General features: G+C 39.2%; 2 protein-coding genes and 1 pseudogene across 2 annotated transcripts; 1 reads left to right on the forward strand and 2 right to left on the reverse strand.

The window, feature by feature from the left end:
* Window positions 1-2098: 2098 nt before the first annotated feature.
* Window positions 2099-2217, reverse strand: LOC115430050 (uncharacterized; annotated as a pseudogene).
* Window positions 2218-8136: 5919 nt separating this feature from the next.
* Window positions 8137-10059, forward strand: LOC115428074 (tripartite motif-containing protein 16-like). Its single transcript, XM_030146900.1, is given in 2 exon segments — window positions 8137-9877; window positions 9880-10059. Coding segments are annotated over 2 exon segments (1743 nt in total). The 5' UTR covers window positions 8137-8175; the 3' UTR covers window positions 9921-10059.
* A 4843-nt stretch (window positions 10060-14902) lies between these two features.
* Window positions 14903-18178, reverse strand: LOC115428082 (ladderlectin-like). Its single transcript, XM_030146913.1, has 8 exons — window positions 18130-18178; window positions 17923-17955; window positions 17789-17827; window positions 17230-17259; window positions 16565-16656; window positions 15393-15518; window positions 15185-15284; window positions 14903-14986 (listed from the first exon to the last, which is right to left on the reverse strand). The coding sequence occupies exons 1-8, from the start codon at window positions 18176-18178 to the stop codon at window positions 14916-14918; spliced, it is 540 nt and encodes a 179-aa protein (XP_030002773.1). The 3' UTR covers window positions 14903-14915.
* Between the last annotated feature and the right edge of the window lie 9266 nt (window positions 18179-27444).

Here is a 27444-nt window from a genome sequence, read left to right on the forward strand (position 1 = left end):
GCTTATGTGTGTCCGTGCGTGCAGGGCAGGTTTGTGGCATAGGCTGATAACTGATAACATGATAATTTCTCATTAATTTTCTTAAAAATAAAGAAATGAGGGGGAAAAAAACCAAAACAACAACACCCCCCGTAATTTCTCAGGTGAGCTCTCCCAGACCGGTGCTCACTGAGCATGTGCGTGAGTGACAGAGTGGAGTTGAATGACAGTCGGACAGGTGCAGAACTAAACATCCAGATAAAGGATGGAGAATTTATCACCATGAAAAGGCCTTCCAAGACCTGAGCTGCACAGTTTAGAGGAGGCAGAAAAATAATCCAATTATAGAGGTATGGAACCTTTTATAATGTTACAAAATGTTAGATGTTGCTAGCTACAGCTAGCTGAACTGAAATGAAGCTAAGTTGGCTAATAATGGAACTGTAGATGATTAAGATATGAGAGATCTGCTAAGGTGTGTGGGTTACTGATGAACTGGGTTGTATATGTTTCTATGTGGTTTATATATGTTTCTGTCTGGTTTACTGCAAGTTGGCTGGTTTATAAATGTCTCTATCTGATTTATTTATGTTTTTATATAGCTTACTCCTAGCTGGTGGTTTGATATATGTGTCTATGTGGTTTATATATGTTTCTATCTGATTTAATTATGTTGCTATATAGTTTAGTCCTAACTGGCTGTTTGATATATGTTTCTATGTGGTTAATAAATGTTTCTATCTGATTTAATTATAAACATCAACTTTCAGGAGTACTGCCTTGGAGCACTTTTGTGTCCCCACCAATGTCAAAATCAAACCTACTTCCTTGTCTCTGAGTTCGACATAATTGTTTATCAGCAGCTGTGGTTGTTGTAGTCCATACTGAAAATATGTCCAAACTTCAAGCAGAGTACCTAAAATGTTAAGTTGTTGGTTGAACGGGACAGAGCAGCACAGCCAACAACCTGGAGGGGGTGGGGCCTGAAGTGGCTGTGCCCCAAACCACCTTTCTGTTGTCATTACTCAGAAATAGGGTTGACGATGGACCTGTGGAGTTGAATTAATGAAGAATTAAGACCCAAGCAGAGCATTTAGACTTTATGTAGACCACAGGGAAATGACTGAAAATGCATGATTCCATTTAAAAAAGCAAAATATCACTCCTTTAAAGCTTCCATCAGTGGCTGACCGCGCATTTCGCTCCTCAGCCTTCAGTAGTGCTCTGTCTGAACCAGTCCACCCCTCAATAACTATTTTGTGGTTCTATAAACCATCTTATTATGCAGAAATGCAGTACAAAGAGCTGTTGCATCGCAGATAGATAACTCCTGTAGCCACAATAAACGCCTTTACTGAATAAACAAACCCGGGGTGCACAAGTCTCCTTCTACTGCAGCCGCAGCTGCGACACGCAGAAAAAAGCATCAATAACAACCTCATTAACTTGCAATATTATTTAGGAAAATAGCAACATTTTACTCACCAAAAATTTGGATTCTTGGTACACCAAATCCATCCTCCTTTCTTTCCTCCAAAAGAGTTCAACTACTCTGTCGTACAGACTATCCGTGCGGGTAGCGGTGGTAGTCAGTGGAGTGAAAGTGACGGACAAATCCTTTTCCTGGTTGTGACCGGCTTGCTAGCTTCGGAATTGCGTGACCTTTCTTAACCACGTCCAGCTTTTCTTGAAAAGTCCGTCATGAAAATGGCTTTAACGAGGAGGAGGAGAAAATTGTAACTTTTCCCCTTGGTTGATCTTTGTAAAGAAAATGTCTTTGTGGGAACATTTTTTGAGTTGGCGCTGTCTAAACCTCTCCTTTCTTTGGACTCATTCAGTGTGGACAAAGGAAACGTATTGGAATTTTGAAAGGGCTTAACAGAAACAGTAAAGACTTATGCGGGCGTCGAGTGGGGGTGTTTGTCCTGACTGTTTTTGGCTGGAAAGGGGGCAAATGGTTGAAGCCACAACAGCACCGCCCTTTCCTTCCCACGCATCCAGACTCTGGGTCCCTGTCTCCATGGCACTCTCTGAGTTTTGGACTCAATCAGCGTACCTTTTTCTCCCGTCGATGGGTGAAGCAGCAGCGCCCTGTGCTGGGCACACAGAAAAGGGTCAAAGCTTACAGCACCTGGTATTCCCAGGCGGTCAACCCTCCAAGTACTGACCAGGCCCAACCCTCTTTTGCTTCTGAGAACAGACAAGCTCAGGCGCGTTCAGGGTGGTGTGGCCGTAAGCCAGGTTGGTTGTCATAGTCCCCCTCTTTATAGATTTAATCACAACGACGAGCAGGTTTTCCACTATGTTTTCCGATATGTCAAATCGAAATCATTCAGTAAGAAAGTGGCAAAGGACAAACAAAGTGATCTAAATAATCTCTGAAAGAGTCAAGATGAACATACCGGCCTGGAACCAAGCTGGAAACAGCAGTTTGTGCGTATATTCAGTGTCTGAAGGAGGGGGGATGTGGCGGTTGGACGCTTACGGCCACGGTGAAAGCAAAGTTTCACCAGGTAACCCTCAGATGTGTTGTGACACCATGGTTTTGTTCTCGTCCTGTAATGACCTCTATCTCGGTAATGCAGTGGCGGACCGCGCATTTCGCTCCTCAGCCTTCAGTAGTGCTCTGTCTGAATCAATCCACCCCTCAATAACTATTTTGTGGTTCTACAAACCATCTTATTATGCAGAAATGCTGTCCAAAGAGCCGCTGTGTCACAGATAGATAACTCCTGTAGCCACAAGAAATGCCTTTACTGAATAAACAAACCCGGGGTGCACAAGTCTTCTTCTACTGCAGCCGCAGCTGCGACACGCAGAAAAAAAGCATCAATAACAACCTCATTAACTTGCAATATTATTTAGGAAAATAGCAACATTTTACTCACCAAAAATTTGGATTCTTGGTACACCAAATCCATCCTCACTTCTTTCCTCAAAAAGAGTTCAACTACTCTGTTGTGCAGACTATCCGTGCGGGTAGCGGTGGTAGTCAGTGGAGTGAAAGTGACGGACAAATCCTTTTCCTGGTTGTGACCGGCTTGCTAGCTTCGGAATTGCGCGACCTTTCTTAACCACGTCCAGCTTTTCTTGAAAAGTCCGTCTTGAAAATGGCTTTGACAATAAATCTGCAACCAAATCCGTTTCTTCTCCTCCTTCAGCCATTGTGGGTTGACAAAACAGCTACGAAACCAACACAACTGCATTTCTGTTCATGCAGCTGTCTACAGATGCAGTTTGCTAGCGTTGGCTACTGCGCTCTCTAACTATCCAATCAAAGGGTGTGAATACGCTGACGTTACCGTAAGCCTGCTAGAGGGCCTTGGTGTCGCCAACTCCAAATCTGATTGGTTGAAGCAGCAGTTTCATGGACACTTATGTTTTGCTTCACTGATTGTGAAGGCCTCCAGGCAGGTTTCTTTGACTTTGGCCCTGCCCGGCAACAAATGACGGCTGAAATGTGATTGGTTAAAGGCTTTCATATGAAAATGCGCGTCTGGAAGCAGCACAACCAGGGGAAAAGCTATGAAAGGAAGCGGACAGACCGTTTGGAATAATTTAATTAATTATTCCTTGGCAAAATATAACTAACATCAGTCTGTGATTCAGATATTTTTTTAGGCCAGTAGAGTAGGCCTTGCAGGCCCTGACGGTCCACCACTGAGATATGTATATATATATTGTTATGGTCTGGCTCAGTGACCACAACAAAACAATCAAACGGAGGATGGGGGATCAATGGTAAACGTGTGATTTATTTTACAAAGTAAGGATTAAGTGCAAACGAAACCATAACCAGATCACAAAGCACAATAAAAACCGAAGGTGGCTCGGGCTGAGCATCCAGCCGGTGGCAGAGAGAGAGAGAGCGTGGTCTGGACAGCCATCCTTTATGTCCTGGGAACCAACGGCCGAAGGTGTTATCCATTCCCAGGCACCACCTCACACACACTGACACAGCTACTGCAGGAGGAGGAAACACACCCACAAACACAGACAGGCAGCACAGAGGCCCTGGGGCTTTGAATAATTAGTTCAATTCCCAAAATGCACCTGTGAGCGAACAAAGCGTTAAAAAAAAAAATAGTATTGTGTGATTTTTGTGTCCTTTTAACCATCTTACATGTGGATTTATGTATTAAATATAATGTAAATTAATATAAAAGAATTTTTTATCTTAAAAATAGTTTCTCTTTTATCTCCGTAAGTATATCTTTTTCAAATAGACCCAATGTACTTCCAAACCTGCTTCATAACATTCGTCTACATCTGGGCTGAATTTTTAGCCCCATGTCCTGTTTTAAGGACCAGTTTCAGAGAAAAACCAATATACAGTATTTTTCAGTTTTGTTTTTGTTTTTTTTCCAGTTTTTCAAATCCCCACACTTCACAGGCACACAGCATAAGAAGTGGAACTAACTTGTCAAAAAGGTCAAGGGTGACCTCTAGTGGCAGATCAAACGCTCCACTGTTACACCTGCAGGTTTCTAAGTCCAGTTTCCCCCACCAGCGATTAGAACTGAACAAGTCTGTGGGATGACACACTGAAGATTTTCAAAAGAGCTAAACCAGTCCAGTTGAACCCACAAGAACTACTTTAAGGTACCTGATACAAATATGGTGAAATTAGAGATAACTATGTGAACTATGCATGTCTTTGTCTTTGATCCGTTACTGACGACTGTCTTACTTGTACTAAACATTGGACCAAACCGTCCTGAACACATGGTTTCATGACATTTAAGCTAACCAAGTGTACACAAATATGAATTAACATCAACTTATGTACTGATGAAGAACAGGGTGGGTCAGAATTAGTCACATTTATTCCCTTTCCAGAATTTATTAGACAGAAGCAACAAAAACATTGGGTTCATGTCCCACAAACGTGAGTTCAAGTTAAGTATCTCGAATTTTTTAATCCAGTTTCCTAAAAAATGTCTTGACAAAAATACAGATATGATTTATTCTGTGATCTGATTTCATGTCCTTTTATAGACATACAGCAGGGGTGTCAAACTCATTTCAGTTCAGTTCCACATTCAGCCTAATATGATCTAAAGTGGGCCGGACCAGTAAAATGATATAAATAATAGAATAAGAACTTATAAATAATGTCAACTCCAGAGTTTTGTCTATGTTTCTGAGTGAAAAAAGTCAAATTCCATGATGAAAATGTTTACACTTATGAACCGTACTTGAACATAACATGAACAAAAATGAACAACCTGAAAATTCTTCAGAAAAAAAGTGCAATGTTAACAATATTGCGCCTAAGTTGATCATTTATACATGTGCATCGCAACTTAATGATGTAGTAACAGGCAGAATATTGTATAAAATTCCACATACTTCTCTTAAGACATTTCAGATTGTTTGTATTTGTTCAGGATATTCATATTTTATGTAAAAGGATAGTCTGTAAATGTAACTTTTTTTCTAATTTAACTTTTTTTAAACTAAAACAAAGGGGAAAATTTGCAGTTTTCATTATTTATAGGTTATTATGATAATATTTTACTAGTCTGATCCACTTTAGATTGAATTGACCTAAAATGATTTTAACATCCTTGATTGTTAATATCTTCAGTGTAATTCTTGTGTTTCACAGATTCATCCTAGGGGCCAGATTGGACCCTTTGACGGGCCGATTTTGGCCCCCGGGCCACATGATCGACACCTCTGATCTACAGGAAGTCGTGGTTTCATTCTCCTGCCATGCAGAGGTGTGGTTTCCTCACACTCCTACCAGATGAGGTAGAGAATTGGGTGGAGGCTTCTATGTGTGACTGGATCTGATCTAATGAGTGTTTGGGTTCCATCCTGAGGACATGATCAGTCACATTTAAGTTCCAGCAGAATGCACAAACTGTCATCTTTTGTCAACAATGGATGATAAAAGAAGAACATCAAGCTCTTCCATGTGACTTGTGTCTTATATTAGCTCTGTTGGATAGAATCAAGTTGGAACTGGAAACTGATCTGTTTGTTTTCTTCAAACTAAACAGTCTGTGCTTTTTTAGACTATAGTCTGTTTGGATCTGTTACTCACTGGGATATTTGATCTGATACTTTCTTTTGCCCCTAATAAAATTTTAATTATGGCTCATTTTTGCTGTTAGTTAACATATTTAATTATATTTTATGTGAAGTTTTGTCAGGAACAGGCTATTTTAGCCATTTGTGCAAGTTAAACAAAAAACAAAGAACTGATGTTTTTTTTTTTTTGGGTCCATTACCAGGCTTATTTTGTCATTTTTTAACCACAATAACATCATTTAAGTCACAGGTGTCAAACATGCGGCCCGGGGGCCAAATCCGGCCCACCAAAGGATCCAATCTGGCTCGTAGGATGAATTTGTGAAATACAAAAATTACACTGAAGATATTAACAATCGAGGATGTCAAAATGATTTTGATTCAGATTCCACATACAGACCAATTAGATATCAAGTGGGTCAGACTAGTGAAATACTACCATATTAAACCTATAAATATGGAAAACAGCAAATTTTATCTGTTTTAGTGTAAAAAAAGGAAATTACGTGAAAATATTTATATTAAAAAACATGTTGTTTTACAAAAAATGTGAAAAACCTGAAATGTCTTAAGATAAGTAAATGCAATTTGACCAATATGCTGCCTGTTATTAAATGTTTCATGCATTTGTAATTGTAATGTAAGTTGTAACGCACATGTGTAAAGGATAAACTAATAATCTGAGGCAGAATATTGTTAAAATTGCACTTGTTTTTCTTAAGACGTTTCCACTTGTTCATGTTATTCAGATTTTTGTAGATGTTAACATTATCATAATTTAATTTGACTTTTTTCACTGTTATTATTTTACTGGTCCAGCCCACTTGAGATCATATCGGGCTGAATGTGGCCCCTGAACTAAAATGAGTTTGACACCCCTGATTTAAGTCAATCGTCATCATTCTTGTCACATCAAAGTACTTACAAATACCTCCCAAAATATGTTTTATAAGTTACTTTAGGTTAGGTCACCCCTCAGTGACAAAACGTAAATTGTCAATTGCTAAATCCCAATTACTTACCATTGTCCTTAGCTGCCCTGAGGTTGTGGATCCGTTTGTCCGGCGGGCCAAGGAAGTGAGCCAGGTATGTGTGACTGGTGATCCAGTCCAGTGGGAGGATGTCATCACTGAGTCTGAGCCTGAGCACAGGACTGACCACAACGGACCCACAGCTGACCTTCTGTTTATCCCTGCCCACCATAAAAGACACAGACAGATAAGGACGTAAAACAGTATTTATAGAACACCTTTCAAAGTCACAGTTCTGAAGGAGACAGTTCAAAGCACAAAGTGTCATCAAATACAATTTGAGGAAGAAAATTTGTGATTTGTGAATGCAGACGGCACCCTTATTGTTTGAGAGCACAGACGGCACCCTTTTGTCTCATGTCCCCTGTTGAGCTAACCTCTTTAGCATTAACCAGTGATGTTTTGATTATATGTTAAGATGCCTCCACCAGATCTGAGAGACTTACCCTCCTTTCCCTTGGTGTGAACCCCCCCTTCCTGGAGTGCGACCCCCCTCCCCTTTCCCCTGAATGTAAATTCTCTTGTCTCCTTCCTAAAGTACAACCCCCTTTTCTTTATTACTTTGTTTGTTTTTTTGTTTTCTATTGACTGCTTTGAAGTAACTGTATAAATACCATCAGAAAACATAGATTCGGGGTCAGACTACTAAAACAGACTCTGTCTGCATCGGTACTCTCACCGTGCTCCGGAACACTAAATAAAGCTACACTCATCGCAGCAAACTTTGAACCACATTTTGTGATTTTTCTTCGACAAATTAATTGTTGAATGTTTTAATATAGTAGACCAATCTAATGCACACACTGCAGACACATTGCATATATATATATATATATATATATATATATATATATATATATGGGTTTGCTGAAAATACTGAGGGGACAGTATCTTCAAACCAGGATCCACAGCAGCTGATGAGTAAAACAGTTCAAACCCTGACTGTATTTAGGACCCAACTGGTCTATGGGACTGACAAAAACTGGTTTGTCTTCTGTGTCGGAACAAACACAGCAGCTCCACTCTGTCCTCACATGACCTCGACTCCTCCCCTGCAGATCTACAGTTTACAGGGGGGCGGAGCCAACAGGAGGCGGATCCAGACAGCAGACAGGAAACACTGCACATGTTGAACAGATCAGAGCTCAAACTGCTTTCACTCAAAGTGAAACTTAACCAGTCGTTGAGACACGAAGCAGAAATGGAGCAGAAAGGAGTTGAGCTGGACCAGGAAACCTTTTCCTGTTCCATCTGTTTGGATCTACTGAAGGATCCGGTGACTATTCCCTGTGGACACAGCTACTGTATGAGCTGTATTCAAACCCACTGGGATGGAGAGGACGGGAAGAACCTCCACAGCTGCCCTCAGTGCAGACAGACCTTCACACCCAGGCCTGTCCTGGTCAAAAGCACCATGTTGGCAGTTGTAGTGGAACAGCTGAAGAAGACTGGACTTGGAGCTGCTGCAGCTGATCACTGCTACGCTGGAGCTGAAGATGTGGTCTGTGATGTGTGCACTGGGAGGAAACTGAAAGCTGTCAAGTCCTGTCTGGTGTGTTTGGCTTCTTACTGTGACAAACACCTTCAGCGTCATTATAATGTGGCTCCGTTAAAGAAACACAAGCTGGTGGATCCGTCGGAGAAGCTCCAGGAGAACATCTGCTCTCGTCATGATGAGGTGATGAAGATGTTCTGCCGCACTGATCATCAGTGTATCTGTTATCTGTGCTCTGCGGATGAACATAAAGGCCACGACACAGTGTCATCTGCAGCAGAAAGGACTGAGAGGCAGAAGGAGCTGGAGGTGAGTCGACAGAAAATCCAGCAGAGAATCAAAGACAAACAGAACGATGTGAAGGCGCTTCAACAGGAGGCAGAGAACATCAGTCGCTGCGCTGACGAAGCAGTGGAGAAGAACCGCAAGATCCTGACCGAGCTGATCCGACTGATGGAGGAAAGAAGGAGTGATGTGGAGCGGCAGATCAGATCCAAGGAGGAAACGGAAGTGAGTCGAGTCAAAGAGCTGGAGTCGAAGCTGGAGCAGGAGATGACTGAGCTGAGGAGGAAAGACGCTGAGATGGACAAACTGGCACAAACACACGACCACAACCAGTTTTTACTCCAGTATCCATCAGTGTCCAAACTCAGAGAAGATCCAGACTCATACCACGTCCACATCCGTCCTTGGAATTACTTTGAGGATGTGACCACAGCTGTGTCAGAGCTCAGAGAGAAACTCCAGCTCAGTCTGACAGAGGAATGGACCAACATCTCACTGAGCATCAGTCAAACACTGGTTCTACGAGAACCGGAACCACAGACCAGAGCAGGATTCTTACAATATTCACGTCAAATCACACTGGATCCAAACACAGTGAATGAACGTCTGTCACTGTCTGAGGAAAATAGAAGAGGAACACGTATGAGACAAACACAGAACTATCCTGATCATCCAGACAGATTCAGTGTTTTGTCTCAGGTTCTGAGCAGAGAGAGTCTGACTGGTCGATGTTACTGGGAGGTGGAGTGGAGGGGGGGGGTTGTTTATGTCGCAGTCGCATATAAGGATATTAAGAGAAAAGGAAACTCTAATGAATGTGGATTTGGATACAATGACAAATCTTGGGCTTTATATTGTGACAGTAACTCTCCTTACTTTCATCATAACAGTGTCAGTTCTTCTGTCCCAGGTCCACTTTCCTCCAGAATCGGAGTCTACCTGGATCACACAGCAGGTATTCTGTCCTTCTACAGCGTCTCTGAAACCATGACTCTGATCCACAGAGTCCAGACCACATTCACTCAACCTCTGTACGCTGGAGTTGGGTTTGGAATGTTGGATCCACTGCCCACTTTCCTAAACTCCATTAAACTCATTGTTGACTTTGATCCAGTCGATCAGATCAGTCTTTTCGTATCTGTCTCTAAATCACACAACACAAAAACAAGTCAACTTTTTTTTGTTTGTTTTTTTCCTGAACTCACAATCCAGATTTGGTCCCATTCAGACTTTTTTGTGAGGATTCTAATAGTCAAGTGTATGTGACTATCAACCACCAATAGTCTGTTTGTAGAACCATCTGTGATGTTCACAGAGCTGTCATTAACTGAGGAGCACACAACCAGACTGATGGTGTCTGTGCTTTGGACCGAGTCAAACAAAGTGGAGCCGTTTTTCTACTTTGGAGGAGTTGAGTTCAAATCTACTGTTCCGTCCTGTTTCCTACAGAAGAAGCACGGACATGGATTTGGAGACAACGATAGAAGTGGAGATAATGAACCAACTCAGACGGAGGCTGAGCTCATGCACGGAAACCTGTTCATCAGATTGAGTTCATTCTGTTCCATCTGAGCATGTGCAAGAAAAGAGAAATCAGAGAAAATAGAAGTGATTTAGTCAAACATGAGCTGAAGACCAGAATAGGAAGTTGGATTCTATCATCACTACGTATGTACAAACCCCCAAAGAAATCCAATAACGGACTGAAACATGGAAGCATGGTTTTTCCATGATTTCTGAAGTGCATGTAAACGCATCATATCTGATTATTCCATTTATCTGATTATTAATAGTTATTGGTTTTTTATGGTCGTGTAAACGGGCTGAAAATGTTGGATGATCCAGTTCAATAGGTAGATGTCCACCATCTTAGAAAATGGACACATTTGTCCTTAACCCTTTCATGCATAATGGTCACTCCAGTGGACAGTTATTGTACAGCTGTTCTTTTGTATATTCATGGGTTTTGTTGTTTTAGTTCCATATCAGCCAACACCGTGGACACTTATGCATCATCCTATACACTGTAATTCATACCATTATTTTAAATTTGCTGTTCTTCATACACCTAATCTGCAGTGATATGTTTAAGTGTAAAAAATTGCTTAATATCGTTATTAGACTGTAATTAACAGGTTTTTTTAACAAAAGGTGTTTTTTTGCATATTATCTCCATGAAGTGAGTAATAACTACTATTAGAGTACGTTAAAATGTTAGAAAACATCAGATTAGCCGCATTAAACATGTTTTTATTACATAGTTTTCACACAGCGTATCAGTAAATACATGTTTCTTTGTTTCAAAAATTAAATGCATGGTGTCCAGCTGAGTGGACACTTTTGCAACTACATGTAAAATAAGTTAATAATTTTTTTTTTTTTTTTTCAATTGCATTGTTTTTTTAATGCTTAAAGAGGAATAAAAACACTGAGGAAAAAAATCTTAAGGTTCTCATAATTCATGCATGAAAGGGTTAAAGCCTGAAGTGTGACTTAGTTCAATAATGTAGAAAATACTGATGTTGTAAATATGAGAAGATGGAATATTAGTAGAATTATCAGTCATCACATAATGGGGAAGTTTAAAAATGTTGATTTGTGTTGATTTGTAAAGCCTGATGTGACGTCCATTCAGTAGAAGCTGCACCAGTTGGTTTTGTTACAGATGGAAAACTGATCCACTAAAGGTTTAGACCACAGGTGTCAAACATGCGGCCCGGGGGCCAAATCCGGCCCACCAAAGGGTCCAGTCTGGCCCTTGGGATGAATTTGTGAAATGCAATAATTACACAAAGATATTAACAATCCTTTTTGTTCAGGTTCCACATTCAGACCAATTCAATCTCAAGTGGGCAGGACCAGTAAAATACTATCATAATAACATAGAAATAATGACAACTTCAAATTTTTCTCTTTGTAAATGTAAATATTTTCATGTATTTACACTAAAACAAAGTAGAATTTTGCAAAAAAAAAAAAAGTGAATAACCTGAACAAATATGAACAACCTGGAATGTACATACAACTTTACCAATATTCTGTCTGTTACTAAATGTTTTGTGTGTCTGTAGATCCACTGTGGTCTGTAAGTTATAATGTACATTTGATAAACTGAGGCATAATATTGTTAAAATTACACTTATTTTTTCAGTTTGTTCATGTTATTCACATCCTTTGAAAGGATAATTTGTAGATGTAAACCTTCTCGTAATGTAAATTTAGTTATTTGGCTCTAAAACATAGAGAAAAGTTTGGAGTTGACATTATTTATATATTATTATGTTTTTATTTTACTGGTTTGGCCCATTTCAGATCAAATTCAGCTGAATGTGGAACTGAACTAAAATGAGTTTGACAGCCCTGGTTTAGACTATGAGACTATGACCAGACTGCGAGGTGAACAGGTCAAAGGTCAAACCCATATCTGAATGGACGGTTGAATGTAGATGTGGTGTTTTTTGGGCGTATATTCACAGCTTACTGACTGGACACATTGACCACATGGATCAGTGATTCAGTTCCCTTTAATACTCAGTCCAGGTTGAATCCATGCAGGTTTGGAAGGTGTTCCATCTTTAATGCTCCGTGGATCCATCTATGCTTCTTTGACTCTGTTCATTATTATTATGACTTGTATTTACGCCTTCTGATTCATGTCCATTCAACAGTTCTATTAAAGTCTGTGTGTGAACAGTTGTGTGTTCTTCATTACAGCTTTAACAGGTTGGATCAGTTCCATGAAGAATCAAACACTGAGCTGCAGTTTGTTGTTGTAGCCACTAGAGGGCAGTAGAGGAAAGCAGCACAGGACCAACTAAAAATGAAATATTGTTGCCATGGCATTGGGCCATGTCCAGCTAGTTTTAGTGAAACATTACACTTTTGTATTTCGTAAACATTCTCCAGTGAAAATGAGCAGAGTTGTCAAAGTCACCCAGAGTGAACCTCCACAACAAAGTGTCATTTGTCGTCTGTTTTCTGATGGTGGGCCCAACGAGTAAATACAAGAGTTTAAAAGTCAACACATTCCCACTGGGGAAGTGTCAAGTTTTTTTCAGTTGACAGTTTTCTAAAGGTGCTCCAGTGAACTTAAACACTTCCCAGCGTTGGAGCTTGAAGCTCTGTCTATGTTGGTCGGCAGGAGAACGGGGCAACCAAGTTCAGCAGAGCCTGATTCCATGTGCTGGTCCACGCCGCCGTCCAAAGGGGACGAAGGCGTCACTTGGTTCCTATTTCTACCCTCGTGGCTCTGGCCGGCAGTTCCAGTGCTGTGTGGACGCGTTTGTATGATTGGCTGAAAAGTGCACCATGCCCAACAGTTTGAAAACTGCACTCTGCGGCCCGGCTATTGGCCCGATTGATGACGGAGGCTCTGACGACATCTGTAATCACGTTCACCATCGGGAGCCCATTTTTCTGTATATTGCCCTGCCTGTGGTCGCTGAGCATTTAGTGCAGGGATTAAAGTTCTCCGTCACCACGACGGATTTCCGTCAAATGGAAAAATTGAGGGGGGAAAAAAGTCATATTGAAGTAAGTTCCCCACGTGTTTCGCGGAGTCCAGTCGGCACCGCGATCCTGTCCTGGGTCTGCTGTCCTGAATCTGCAGGTGTTGAACACAGGCACAGGGGGCTGGTAGGTTTAACAGTGATGATAATAAGATGACTTCTTTATTTTTATGTCGGGAGGACAGATTGATGACTATTTATCTTTGGAAGGAAACGCTGCTCATTCTGTGCCTCAGAAACACATGGACAAGTTCAGCTTTACCGAAGTTCAGCCTCCAGACGCTAACTTTAGTTTAGTGCGAACAAGTAGCTTTCATTATGAAAGAACCACAGCGAAAAGGGAAGAAGACAGAACTGATCTACATCTACCTTCATGTTTGGGTTCATAGCTTATCTCCTCTTGCCGGTATATGACTAGTGTGTGTGTGTGTGTGTGTGTGTGTGTGTGTGTGTGTGTGTGTGTGTGTGTGTGTGTGTGTGTGTGTGTGTATGTGCCCTTCCCGTGCGTGCAGCTGTGTGCACCACGGCCTTACACGGTTAGGTGCCCGACTGCATAAGTGCTTTATTTGGACCCGTTTAGCATCTTATGTCTATCTGTGTGGTACAGTACGAAGATAAAATTGAATGAATGAGTAACACCCTTGGTATTTGCAAAACCACTGTATTTTAAATACCCTCAGAGAGTAACTGTAACGGTATATAATTTCTGTTTCAGTTGACGTAATTTCTAGTTATTATTTTCACTTGCTTCAAAGGTTTTCATACCCTTTAAAATTAACCACAGAGCACCAAAATTGACCTGAAGCTTTAAAAATGTTCTGTGGGAGGACCCCCAGACCCCCCACCAATACCACTCATGACATTTTTTCTGTCCATGTTACTAATCTTCTACACCTGTACACTCTCCCATTCAGTGTGTTTTACAGTATTACCAAATTTGACTATATAAACTTGTACGCTATAGTAGTATTGTATTGCATCATTTTTAATAGTGGCCAATGATTTTGACCAGAAGAAAATTTTCAGTCAGATGAAAAATTTTTGCTTTAATCCCTGATTTAATGACATTTAGAGAGAGAGAGAGAGAGAGAGAGAGAGAGAGAGAGAGAGGCTCACATCCATACTGACATATTGTGTGTGTATTCCCTCATTACGTCCACTAGATGGAGCCAGAGAAACAGTTTCCATCTCAGTCTGTTGCCACATTGTTACAGAACTACAGATTCACAGCTTCTAACTTGACTAAAATGTGCAGGGGTGGGGGCGCTGGACACAATATGAGATGAGGGCAGTGGGAGGGGTACAGACTTGAACTTCAGTAGTATTTCAGTTGGTGACTTGAACTTGTACCACAGTCATTTCTTGATAGGTACCTGTACTTCTACTCAAGTGTGACTTTCCAGTACTTTATACAACACTGAACACTGTGTTCTTCAAAGAAGATCAAACATAAGTCTGTTTTTAAAAGTCTTTATTATTTAAAAAAAAAACAAGTTGATTTACACAAAAAAATGACATAAGTATAAATTCTCAATAAAAACTCTGACTCAGTGAAAACAAACTCATGTGGTTTCCATGTCAGCAGCCGAATGCGTTCTTGGAGCAGATGAAACGCAGTGAAGTTCCACACTGGGTGTTACCCCAACCATCTGAAAAATGAGTTGAAAACATAGATGTGATGACAGTACACACAGTTACCTATGTGCATCATTTCTGATTTGAACCAGTTTTCCTAAATATCTTGCTTTATCTTGTGTTTTCTGACTTGAGTTTCCTTTGAAATTCCTGCTGAAGGCTGATGTGAAGGTGGAAGTAAACGGTGAATGTGACAAACCAACTGGACTTACTGCTGCTGCGTAAGTACATGCAGGGGGAGCTGCTGGAGGAGGATGGGCTGTACCAGTTGGTGTAGTAGAAACCCTCTCTGTCGATCCACATCCAGCGGCCCTGACAGGTGGAACCGAGAGCGGAAACGCCGTGAGTTATTTGAGTGAGTGTCAAAGCCACTTCCGGTGAAGTTCAGACTGAGTTGATCTGACTTGTACATGTTCACACCTGCAGGTTGAAGCCTCCCAGCCATGCGATGCTCTGGCTGCCTGTCATTGTCATCTGCTGCAGGAAGCTGTACTCTCTGGGGTTGGTGGCTGAGGCCAGGTGTCCACCCAGGGCGTTGCAGTGCTCCTGTTCAATGGAAGAAGGAGAGAGGGAATGAACTGTTTGAAGACTCAGTTGAAGTCAGCTGGAAAGCAGCCAAACCTGATCCAGAACTGAACCACTTCAATGTGTCAACACACTGTTGTGAGTGTGTTGACTTGTCTCCACACTGTAAAAAAAAATCTGTAATTTAACAGAATTTTCACTGTTTATTTTACAGATTTTTCCTGTGTTTTTAAGATACAGAAAAATATCAATGAAATGACAAAAACAGACTGATTTTACATGTCAAATGTAAAATAACACAAAAAAACTGTAACTGTGAATAACCCAAAAATGTCCATTTTTTAAAAGAATGTTTTTTTCTTTTTTCACAGAAAAATACAGTTGAAATACATTTGCAAATGTATCATGATTTCACAAATATTTATTTTCTGTTTATGAGATTAAACTGTTAATTTAAAGATTAATAATATAAAAAAAAAAACCCGAGATAAAATTACTGACAATTAACTGAAGTATTTATTCTGTAAGTTTAACAAGACTTGTTCATTAATTGATAAATATCTTGTGTGTGCACGAGGTTTCACAACAAAAATGTTGAATAAATGTATTTTTGTGAATGTATAACATGTATAAGCACTGATAAACTGTCCAAATACAGTTTTTATCAGTGGATTGTACAACTTTGTCTCATTGAAAATTTTATATATATATATATATATATATATATATATATATATATATATATGTATGTGTGTGTGTATATATATATATATATATATATATATATATATATATATATATATATATATATATATATATATATGTATATGATTGTTTAAATACATGTAAATACTCTTTATTAAACATTAAAAAGTTAAAAAAAAAAAAAGCAAAATCTCATGTAAAGTTAGGGCAAAAAACTGTATTTTAATTATGGAAAATTTTTACGAGATGGTTATTTTCCGTTATTTTACAGTATTTTTTCAGTGCCCCTGCTGCCGGAGTATTACTGTTGTTTTTTTACTTTTTTTTTTTTTTTTTACAGTGCAGTATTACAGCTGCAGTACCTCAGCGTTGTACCAGGACATGGGGCTGTTGACGAACAAGAAGCAGCGAGAGCCGTGGCTGAACCAGCCGCCTGGACACACGTTAAAACGAACTGCAGAGAAACAGGACACAGACAATTCCAACTGAACCATCCTCCAGTTTCACTGACTGCAACACACTGATCATGTCCAACTTCAAACCTCTGCACACTTCACAACAAAACTAACTGGAAGGAACTGAAGAGCTGTGGAATCACCAGAAACTGCTGACTGTAAAGTTTCAAATCCCTGAACAACCCTCCCTCCATTCCACTTATGTTGTATATATTCAATCCGTATTTATATATTTGTGTATATATATATATATATATATATATATATATATATATTTATATTTTTTTATATTTATAACCATTTGCACTACATCATATCGAACAATATTTGCACTCTCCTTTTAAACACTTTTTTATTCAAATTTATATGACTGTTTGTTTTTATGTGTATGTGTATGTCTATGTATGTTTTTTATGCTGCTAACAACACTGAATTTCCCCATTGTGGGATCAATAAAGGAATATCTTATCTTATCTTATCTTAAATGATCTCCAGTGAAGTATAAATCCTTTGTGTTCATCCTCCTGCTTGACCATGAGTGAACACAGATTCATCAGTCATGTGACTCTTACCTTCAGGTGCTGCTGCCTCCTCAGATGCAGCTGTTGAACAAACACACAGCCAGAGTTCAGACATTCTTAATATACTGTTCATGTCATATATATTTAGTCCCATGTGTCCTGCTGTTTGTAGTTACCATTTCTGAGAACAGGCACAAATACTTCCTCCTCTTTCTTCTCATCCAGCACTGAAACATCAACAGCTTCATCAGACTTCTGTACTTTTGAATGGAGTTCATTGGTTTTTCTGTCTGACTCTGACTTTACTGTTGATTCAAACCTGACAGCCCATCCTTCACTGTTCCATTCAATGAATGAATGAATGAAATATTTATTTTGAACATGTAGACAGTGAAATAAAAACAAAAATCAACCAACAAAATATGAGTACTGGTAAGCAAACAAACAACAAAAATAAATAAATAAATAAATAAATAAATAATAATAATAATTAAGAAGATGAAGATAAATAAAACAAATGAAATGAAATTATACATGCTCGAAAAGGAGTAGAAAGAAGTAAAAACTTATGTACTCCTACCCCCAGTTTCTAAACCTTCCATTCAAATACCTGCTGCTACAGCCTCTTCTTTCGGTGCCTCCACTGCTGCTTCTGTGGATGAATCACATCAACTCATGTCAGTAGAAGCACTTCTTATTTCCAGTCTGTCTGTGTGGATTCAACCAAAGACACTCCAAACTCACCAACAACAGGCTTCTGTTTGTCTTCAGCTGGAGCTGCAGAGAAAAACCAACTGTGTCAGTAACAGCAGTGTGTGTTGATTCCATTGATTCTAAAACTATTGAACACATTGTCATCACTAACATGGAACACAGTTCCACACAGCTTTACATCATGTGTGTTTCCTGACCACATGGATGATGTGTTTGGTCTAAAGTTGTTCATCTGACCTGCAAAAGCAGCACACAGGAGAACAGAGAGGACCAGGACAGCCTTCATGATGATGATGATGATGATGGTGATGATGAAGAACAGCTTCTTCTGTGTGGAGGAAAACAGTTGTCATACAGAGAGAAGAGAAGCTGTGGTGAAGCCTCCATAGAGCAGCAGGTGTCTTACCTGTCAGCTGAATGTGAGCTGATGTTCTTCAGGTGTCTGGTAGGTGAGTGATGCAGTGATGACAGGAGGCTGCTCTGCTCTTTATATACAAATATGAACCACACCCACTCATGTCCATGTGAGTTTAAAGGGTTAAAGTGCAGGCGTTTGTCTGTGAAACGATGTAACAGCTCTGGAAGATCTGAACTTGTACTCTGATCTATTTCCCATCAGAGTCCAACAGGTTTTCAGCAAATTCTTCCTTGTTTCGTGACAGAAAATCAGGTTAATGGTTAAAGACGCTGAAAACTCAGGTCAGTTTGTTGTTCTGATACATGTACAGCTGTGTCTCCTGCATTTAGTCTTCAGAATGAGAAAAAATACACACATGACATAATCCAGTATGGACTAGAACTGACACTAGAACCCTTCTTTAGGCAGAGGAAACATGACCAGTTTAATATGTGTAGTATATGAAATAAACAATGATTATCAGGGTTTACTGTGTTTTAAATCATAGTTTCTGATTATATCTATTTAACCTCCTAAGACCCAGGAAATGTCAGCAAAGTACGAGCTTTTTTTGTTTTTTATTAAATAAGTGCCTATATTGGAAATATCATGATGCAATGGTTTTTTCAGATGTAGTTTTTACAATTTTTATGGAATGTCAATGGTGGTGGACAGTTTTCTTTCTTTCTTTTTTTTTTTTTTTTTTGTATAAAGTTGTGAAACTCTTGTCCACAAATGTGGACAGAAAACCCATAGCTGGGTCTGAGGAGGTTAAAAATACAGTTAGTGCACAGTTTATTCAGTCGGTAGTAAAATATAACTACATCAAGTTTTACTTTTTACATGATTTATAAGTTCATGTCTTGGATTTCTTTTTGTCTTTTAAAATATTTTCTTTGTCCTTTCAGTGATTATATCAAGACAGAGGTAAAAAAAGAATTGAAGAAGAGAAGATAAACACTACATGAATATTTACAGAACATGCAGTTGTTCTCGGTCTAATAGGTAAGACATTTCATTGAATGAACCTTTAACAATGTCAGATTTATTCCTTAATTTTCATTATATGTACTGTGAAGGAATCAATAATGTGAATATACTCACATCCAATTTATACAATAAATGTGAAATGTTAAGGTGCTATTATATGTTCTGTTATTTTAGCTTCTTAACTTTACGTGTTTAAACTTGTAATTGAACGTCAGCTGCAGTAACAGAATGCTCTGAATGACTTCCCATAAGTGTTTCTCAATGCTCTGTTTTTCGTTGCCATTTCCTGATAGAATATTAGATAACAGTGTTGTCAAAAAGTCCACTGACCATGTGTCTTCAATCACTTCAGTCTGCAGTAAATGCTAGTGTTTATTGTTCAGTAAAACTCTAAACACTTCCACACACTTCTGGTCTCTACTCACTGTGACTCCAATAAATACGTCATAAATACTTTGATGGTGTTTCCTGATGCTGTAAACTGTGCCATTCAGATATAGATGACACAGAAGCATGTGGATCTATCTGTAATCCTTGTCGGCTGTCTGATCTGGAATTATATTCTTATATTTTGAAAGGTTTACCAGCTGGGTAGTTGCTCATTTCTGCACATATAGAAGTGTTCTAAATATCTGTAACAGATGCTGGTTACACTGTGTCAAAACAAAGGAGGGTTTCCCGTAGAAAATACTAAAAGTATTATGAATAATACACAGTAGGACAGTGGTTCCCAACCTTTTTTAGTTCATGACCTCATTTTAACATTACAGATTTATGGTGACTCCAGACTTTAAAAACAGAGACATTTTTTTGCTAAAATTAATTAGTTTTTGATCATATAGTAGTTTTCTATACTATGCTGCAATCGTTAATTTTAGACGATATTTTAGTTATATAATGTATAGAATGCACTTTTTTGGTGTCTGCTTCTCAGTTTCTCTTACAGATGTCGTAGCGGGGCCAGGCAGGAGAAGAAATCTTTCCATTCTCTGTTCGGTCTGGTTTTCTGACTGCGACTGTGTCCGGGCAGGTTGAAGCGTAGTAACGTATACGGTCACATGATCAGGTCAGTCAAGATATGCCCTCTCAGATGTTATATAATGCATTTGATTTGAACTGGATTTTTATCAGGAAAAAGTATGTAGTGTTTTAATTAGAATGAAATATATATTGAATCATTAAAAGATATTTTTTATTAGTAATTTTTTTTTCATCAATTACAAGAAATTTCCGAGCGACCCCACCTGGGGTCGCGACCCCAAGGTTGAAAAACACTGCAGTTGAGGAAAAAAATATATGTATATGTCAGCAGGATTTATGTAAAATAAAGTTTTAAATCAAACTTGATCTCCTGAGAGAATGAACTTAATGGCTCATAATAAAAGTCTGAGGTCATAACGGCTGTGATGAAATGATAAGACTGGACTATCAATTCCGAAAAATTATCCTCAGACAATAAAACTTGTGTTTTTTGTAATTTTATGAGGTGCATTGGTTTGATTTGGCAGTTACGTAAGAGTGTTTGTGGATAATACACTGGAGGGTGACAGGAACAATAAAGAAATGACTGTGTCATTATTCCACAATGCTTTAAGAGATCCTTTAAGAGAAAGGTGGACATGAAAGTCCTGACGGAAAAGAAAGACAGGCTGTTCAAGGTCGTCCTCGCAGGAGATCATGTTTCATACATGGTGTCATGCAGGAGAGCAGGAAGTTTGTATCAAAACAGAGCATGTACAGTAAATATCAGTACAGATATTTATTTATAGTTTATAAATGCAGAAGTTTTTCAGTGACAGAGTTTTAAAGTAATAGTCAAACTATTCTTTTACTGTTGTAAGAGTCCCACTGTACTTTTATTTGTTTGCATACATATACACCACCGGTCAAAAGTTTTAGAACACCCCAGTTTTTCCAGTTTTGTATTGAAGTTCAAGCAGTTCAAGTCCAATGAACAGCTTGAAATGGTACAAAGGTAAGCGGTGAACTGCCAGAGGTAAAAAAAAAAAAAAAAAAAGAAAAAAAAAAAAAAAGGTAAGGTTCAACAAAACTGAAAAATAATGTGCATTTCAGAATTATACAAAAAGGCGAACAAGAAATGGGTTAACAACTTAAAGCAGTTCTGCAGCAATGGAGGCTGATCAAGCCTGGAAAGTTGGTGCTACCAATTCCTCCAGGTGTCCCAACGTTTGTGAATTCCTTCCAACCCCCTCTGTCTGCAGAAAAGTAGTGTTGGAACACACTTTGGTACCATACGGTTATGAGCATTATTTGAACAGTATTGGACTGCAGAAAGTAGTGTGTGTCTATAAAAATGGAAAAGAGGAAAAGGCAATCAACCATAGAAGAGAGACAGAGCATCAGAAGACTGAAAAATGTAGGTCTGTCCTACAGAGAAATGTCCAAGAAAGTCCAGGTGTCAGTAAGTCCAGTTTCCTTCACCATCCAAAGGCACTCAGAAACTGGACTGGGAAATGCAGACAGGAAGACGTCTGGCATTGGTGTCGCCAACTCCAAATCTGAGTGAAAGCAAAGTTTCAGCAGGTAACCCTCAGATGTGTTGTGACACCATGGTTTTGTTCTCCTCCTGTGATGACTTCTGCAACCCAGATAAAATGTTTAGAAAGTGAAGAATGCAAAGATGGTTAACTCATAGTTGTAAGTATGGTTCAACATAGGAATTCATTTATTATTGTGTTATTAAAAATGTACGGTTCATATTTGGTTGTTAAAATGTATTGACATATGTAATAAGTGTCTTTATAACATAATATTTCATTTATTCTGAAGGTCCATCCTGAAAGTGTATTTTCCTATTCAGAACTAGTCTGTGAATGCATCCTCAGTTTGCTGTGACAGCGCAGTGTTCTGAACTGGTTCGATCCGGTTCTGAAAGCCAAGGGGACACACTCCAGCTCTGAAGTCCGCTGCTTGTTGTCATTTCTTTAAGTCATCTGTGCCGTTGTTTGTTGTCTTTTACAACTCAGTGTTTTTTTTAGCTGCTAATGTGCAAGTAGAAGACTTGAATAGTTTCAGTTGAAGCTGTTGGGCCGTTGTTTACTGCTGACATTTAGCTAATATGGCGATGCTAGCTCGCTGCTTTTGTCAACTGTAGGCCGCTGTTCGCCAACACCGCGGATCCACGGACCTTACAGAGGATCGTTACCGACCCGGTGAACGAGAGACTGGACCCAGATAGCACTGTGAGCTACCCGGGAACCCTCAGAGTACCTCTGGCAACGGGAGAAGGAGACAAGACGGTAACGGGCACGGAGCGTGCACCTGAACTGGAGTGGAAACTGTGGACCGGAGGCACCAGGCCGCTTTCATCAGGAGACAAGGACAACAGGATCCGGACACATCTGCTGGGATTTGCACTAACTCAAGGTACCTGATTTGATTTTATTCTGCTCCAACAGTGAAGCGACCCGGAAGTTTTTGGTCACTACGTGCACGAGCTACGACACAGGCCTGCAACGTACACTGGGAAAAAAAAAAAGTTTGCTTTTAGTTCCTTCAACTTATTTTTGTGCGTCAGGTCAACTAAATTTTGCCAAAAAGTTGAGATAACTACAAATGTTAGGGTTTCATCCTTTCATTTAAAGAGATAGTACAGTCTACTTAGAAATGTGTGATTGGCCAACTTGTACTTGATAGTGTGATGGGTTTTGCGCATGCTCAGAACACTGCCCCTGCAGTTCCCGTTGTCAACCCGTGCCTGCATGATCGCATGCATTCATTTTCCTCGCCTCATGTTGGACCTGCATGTACTGGACTAAGGAGTATATTTTTCTTCGTGATAGTTGAAGCGGTAGGTGGACTTCAGTTGGTTTAAAAGGTGAGTTCATACTTTTATTTTTACCATATGAGCGTTGGAAAGCATGGTTAAACCTAAAGAGGACAGCTGTCTTCCCTCTGTCTTGTGCAGTGCAAGCTTGGTAGCATAGTTGGCTAACTCAAATGGCATATTTCCTGTCAAAAGCTTTGTCATTCGTGTTTTTGGTACATTGACTCCCAGTTTAAGTTACAGATGAAAACTACTGCTCAACATTTGTTTACTGCATGTGTGCGAGAGAACCGAGTTGCATGTACTTGGCTAATGTTAGTAATGTTACTAACAATTTGCATCTTGCTAGTTTGCTGGCAAGTGAATTCAGTCGATGCAGGCGGGAAAATGTAGACAACATTTCATTAGGGAGCACAGAAGCTCGGTGTAGTTTCTCCATAAATTGTTTGCTACTTGTTTTTATTTGTGTGGTGGCCTGGGAAAACTGTTGCATGGTGGCATTTTGATGTTTTCATTTTTTGATAGGTCTATTTTCATGAATTAGAAGTTCTCTGCTATTCATAACTGTTATGAGCATTTTAATCTACCATATGTTGAAAAGTGAGAAAAATGACTTTGAACATTTGCTGTCTCTATAATTACAGCTACATTTATGTTAACTTTCTAAAGTCATGTACGTGAAATCATCCTTATTAACTTACTCCGCTGTTCATACAATACGGCTGTTGACCTGTTATTAGTGGCATTTTGTGATACTTACAAAATAAGTGTTTCGTTGAGATATTACTGTTTTTCTCTTTCCTTCTAGGAGTCACTTTTTGGTTGATTGTGATTGTATTTAATTTTATTCTGTGTAATTTCTAATGATAGATTAAAAGAGTGTTTTGAACATCATTCTGTGGTAAAGTTGATGTGTTTTTTTTTTTTTACTTAATTTGTATCTAATTTCACTATCGATCTTGTACATATGTCTGGCTGCAGTCTCCAGTAAACACACTGAAGGCTGCAGCCAGAGCCTGTTGGCTCTGACTGTAGCCCATTCATGAATATCAACTTAACTAAATCTCCTTTTTTTACAGGACAGGAGAGAATTCCATTGCATGAGAAATCACATGAAATGAACATATTTTCCCCAGCTAACCAGCGCAGTATAATTAGACACTATAAACTGAAACACAGACATTATCGCAGGTCTTGTCCCTTGCCTTGCATCTACACTGACTGTGTTTGCTCTTTTAAGACACAAGTAGCTCTCAAGAATCATTTACTTAAGCATGAAACAGTGACTGGTCGACCTCAAGATGCTGTGGCTCTTGAAAGTAGCACTGTGACATATAGACTGCATTGTGAACAATGTGAGTTTTCAGAGTCATGTACACTTAAAGATCATTTTGTTCATCTGTGAGTCCATTTGAAAAATAAGGAAACTTTGAAGTGCCCTTTTCAGCGCTGTTTTTTTAAGTCAGATATGTATTCCACATATACAGCACATAGAAGTAGATATCATAGTGGTTGTGTGTTAAAGGAGTTGAGACCTGAGTTGATTCATGATCTTCCAGCAACACCTAGTAAAGAATGAGATGTGACAACACCAATAGACACTGATGTCTCTCAAGATGATGTCTTGGAAGATGAGGAATTAAAAGATGTTAATGGAGAGTCAATCAAACATAGACTTGTGTCCTTTTTCCTGCATGTGCAGACAATCCTGCATGTATCTAAGTCAGCTACGCAGGAAATAGTTGAATCACTCTATGACATCGGTACTTTAGCTGGAGAGCGCACAAAGAAATCGATTGAAAATGTGTTAAGGGAGCACAGCTGTAACTCTGAAGGCCCCTTCTTGGTGTTATTAACAGAGGTCGTTCAGGAAACGAATCCACTTGGTTTTCTGTCAAGGAGTGGTCCATTTGGCACTGATCACAGAAGATCACGTTTTTTCAAAGATAATTTTCCAGTCATTGAGCCAGTAGAGTATTATTTGGGTGCAGAAAAGAAAAAAAGCTTTGTACATGTGCCCTTACTTCGTGTGATAACTGAATTGCTGAGTAGGAATGATATCTTTGACAAAGTGTTAGTAGAAGAATCTTGTGTTAATTCACAGCCTGACCAATTTAAGTCATTTCGTGATGGCCTGTTCTTCAAAGAAAATCCACTTCTCTCCAGAGATGAGTTATCAATAGCTGTTGGTTTGTATATAGATGAATTTGTGGTGTGTAATCCGTTAGGTACCTCCAGAAAGAAACATAAAGCGTGTGCTGTTTATTGGGTAATTGCAAATCTACCAATCAAATATCGATCTGCCCTGTCATCTATTTACCTTGCAGTTTTGTTTAAGAATGCTGATTTAAAAAAAAATTTTGGTTATGGTATTGTTCTAGATGCTCTTTTAAAAGATATGCAAATGCTTGAAAGCTGAGGTGTTTTTATCCAGGGGGCAAACGTTAAAGGTACTGTGGCTTTTTTCTCTGCTGAGAACTTAGGAGCACATTCTCTCGCTGGTTTTCAACATGACACCGAGCGCCAAAGTCTTCTTGAATCTCTGGATTCTGAAGTAAGTGAATGGTAAACACAACAGCCATGTTTGGTATGATAAAATGTTTGGAAAAATGTACTGATTTCTGAGACCATTGCATCACGTCATCATCTGTTTAGAGTCTGTTTTTACATATAGAGCTTTTCAGATTTTTTTTTCAGAATATCAAATTTTTCACCAAGCCTGACGTGCCTACCAAATTTCAACTCAGCCTTATTGTTGTTAAGTATTTATGACCTTTCACACCCATCATGTTGCGGTGTCAATTGTAATGGACATAAAAAAAAAAAAAAAAAGTTAAAAACATGAGTCAGCAATTTTTTTTAACAACAGAGGAGCCAGAATCAGATGGATTTTTTGTTTTTTGCCCAGCAGAAAAAATGCGGGTCTGAAGGGGCTAAGAGACTTATGAAAAAAAAAAAAAAAACTGAAAAAAATGTTATCTGTTAATGTTATGTTTTATATGTATATATATTTATATATAACTATATATGTGGCCTTAAAGCCTAAATGCCTGTTTTGATGGTGTTGTAGGAGTCCAACCAGAACAAGAGATCCACAGCACTTCTTGGACTTCCATTCACCTTAAAAGAGGAACCCTCAAAGTTCTTCAAGTTCTCAGAGGTGTGTTTGAAACTCACAGTGTTGATGTAATGTGTGACATACTTGATGTTGAGATTTATATACTTTACCTTCAAAAGGCCCCACTAGAATGTGTAGTGGTGGTCTGCAAAGTTCCATCTCTGGCTGTGTTTTGTCAGAAGAAAGAACTAAAACAAAACACATTAAGAGGGGGGGAACTGCAGAACTACACCATCAGCAAATAGGATCTTTTTGAATGCTCGAGGTATACACATTGTATTTTCTTCAATACTTCAGACCACTGACATCGTGGAGGTACCAGCAGTGATAAAAGGAGTGAATGTTGGCCTACTGATCACCATAGAAAAAAATACAGAGATGACTGCCCAATCAAAGAACATTGTGGATGTTGCTGTAATCCTGGAGGAGCACATCGTTTTGCATTAGTCGTGTGACCAGCAGTGGCCAACGCTGCTGCTGCTTCCAGTAACAAACAGTTTATCAACAAGAGAAAAATACCAATGAATTCATTCCTGAAAAACGAAAGTTATGAGGGCAACAGATGCCAAAACCTCCCAGTCTTTGTGAAGAGGAGGAAATTGTAACTTTTCACCTGGATTGATCTATGTAAAGAAGATTTCTCTATGGGAACATTTTTTTAGTTGACATTCTTTTAATCTCTTTTTTCTTTGGATTCATTCAGTGTGGACAAAGGAAACATATTGGAATTTGGAAAGGGCTTAACGGAAAAAGTGAAGTCTTATTGGGGTGTTGAGGGGGATTTGTCTTGATTGTTTTGGATTGGAAGATTTCTTTGACTTTGGCCCTGCCCGGCAACAAATGATGGCTGAAATGAGATTGGTCAAAGGCTTTCATATGAAAATACGTGTCTGGAAGCAGCACCACCAGGGGAAAACCTATGAAAGGAAGAGGACAGACCATTTGGAATTATTACCTCCACCAGGAGGTATCGTGATCACTTTGCTTTGTTTGTTTGTTTGCGTGTTTGTTTGCTAGCAACTTTATGGGAAAACTATTACAGACATCTTTACCAAATTTGACCAACAGATAGGCCTGGGATGAACCCATGAAATTTTGGGCCAAGTAGGCCAAAGTTCAAGGTCACAGCAAGGTCACAACATCTCCAATTTTCCTGTCTCTCATCACTGAGCAATTTTGGAAAATTCATCAAAAATTCAAACTGACTCCGATTAGCCTCCAATTTGACGCACCCGTAGGTTCTAAGAAAATCTTGTATCT

The sequence above is a fragment of the Sphaeramia orbicularis genome, chromosome 1, assembly GCF_902148855.1.
Source record: "Sphaeramia orbicularis chromosome 1, fSphaOr1.1, whole genome shotgun sequence".
Taxonomy (NCBI): Eukaryota; Metazoa; Chordata; class Actinopteri; order Kurtiformes; family Apogonidae; genus Sphaeramia; species Sphaeramia orbicularis.

What these genes read in the sequence shown, in the direction of transcription:
- LOC115428082 (XM_030146913.1), bottom strand. Translation starts at nt 18,178, where the DNA reads ATGAAGGCTGTCCTGGTCCTCTCTGTTCTCCTGTGTGCTGCTTTTGCA. An exon ending in CCTGTGTGCTGCTTTTGCAG is followed by an intron (nt 17,956 to 18,129) that starts GTCAGATGAACA and finishes TTTTCTCTGCAG; the next exon opens with CTCCAGCTGAAGACAAACAG. An exon ending in TGGGAGGCTTCAACCTGCAG is followed by an intron (nt 15,285 to 15,392) that starts GTGTGAACATGT and finishes TCCACCTGTCAG; the next exon opens with GGCCGCTGGATGTGGATCGA.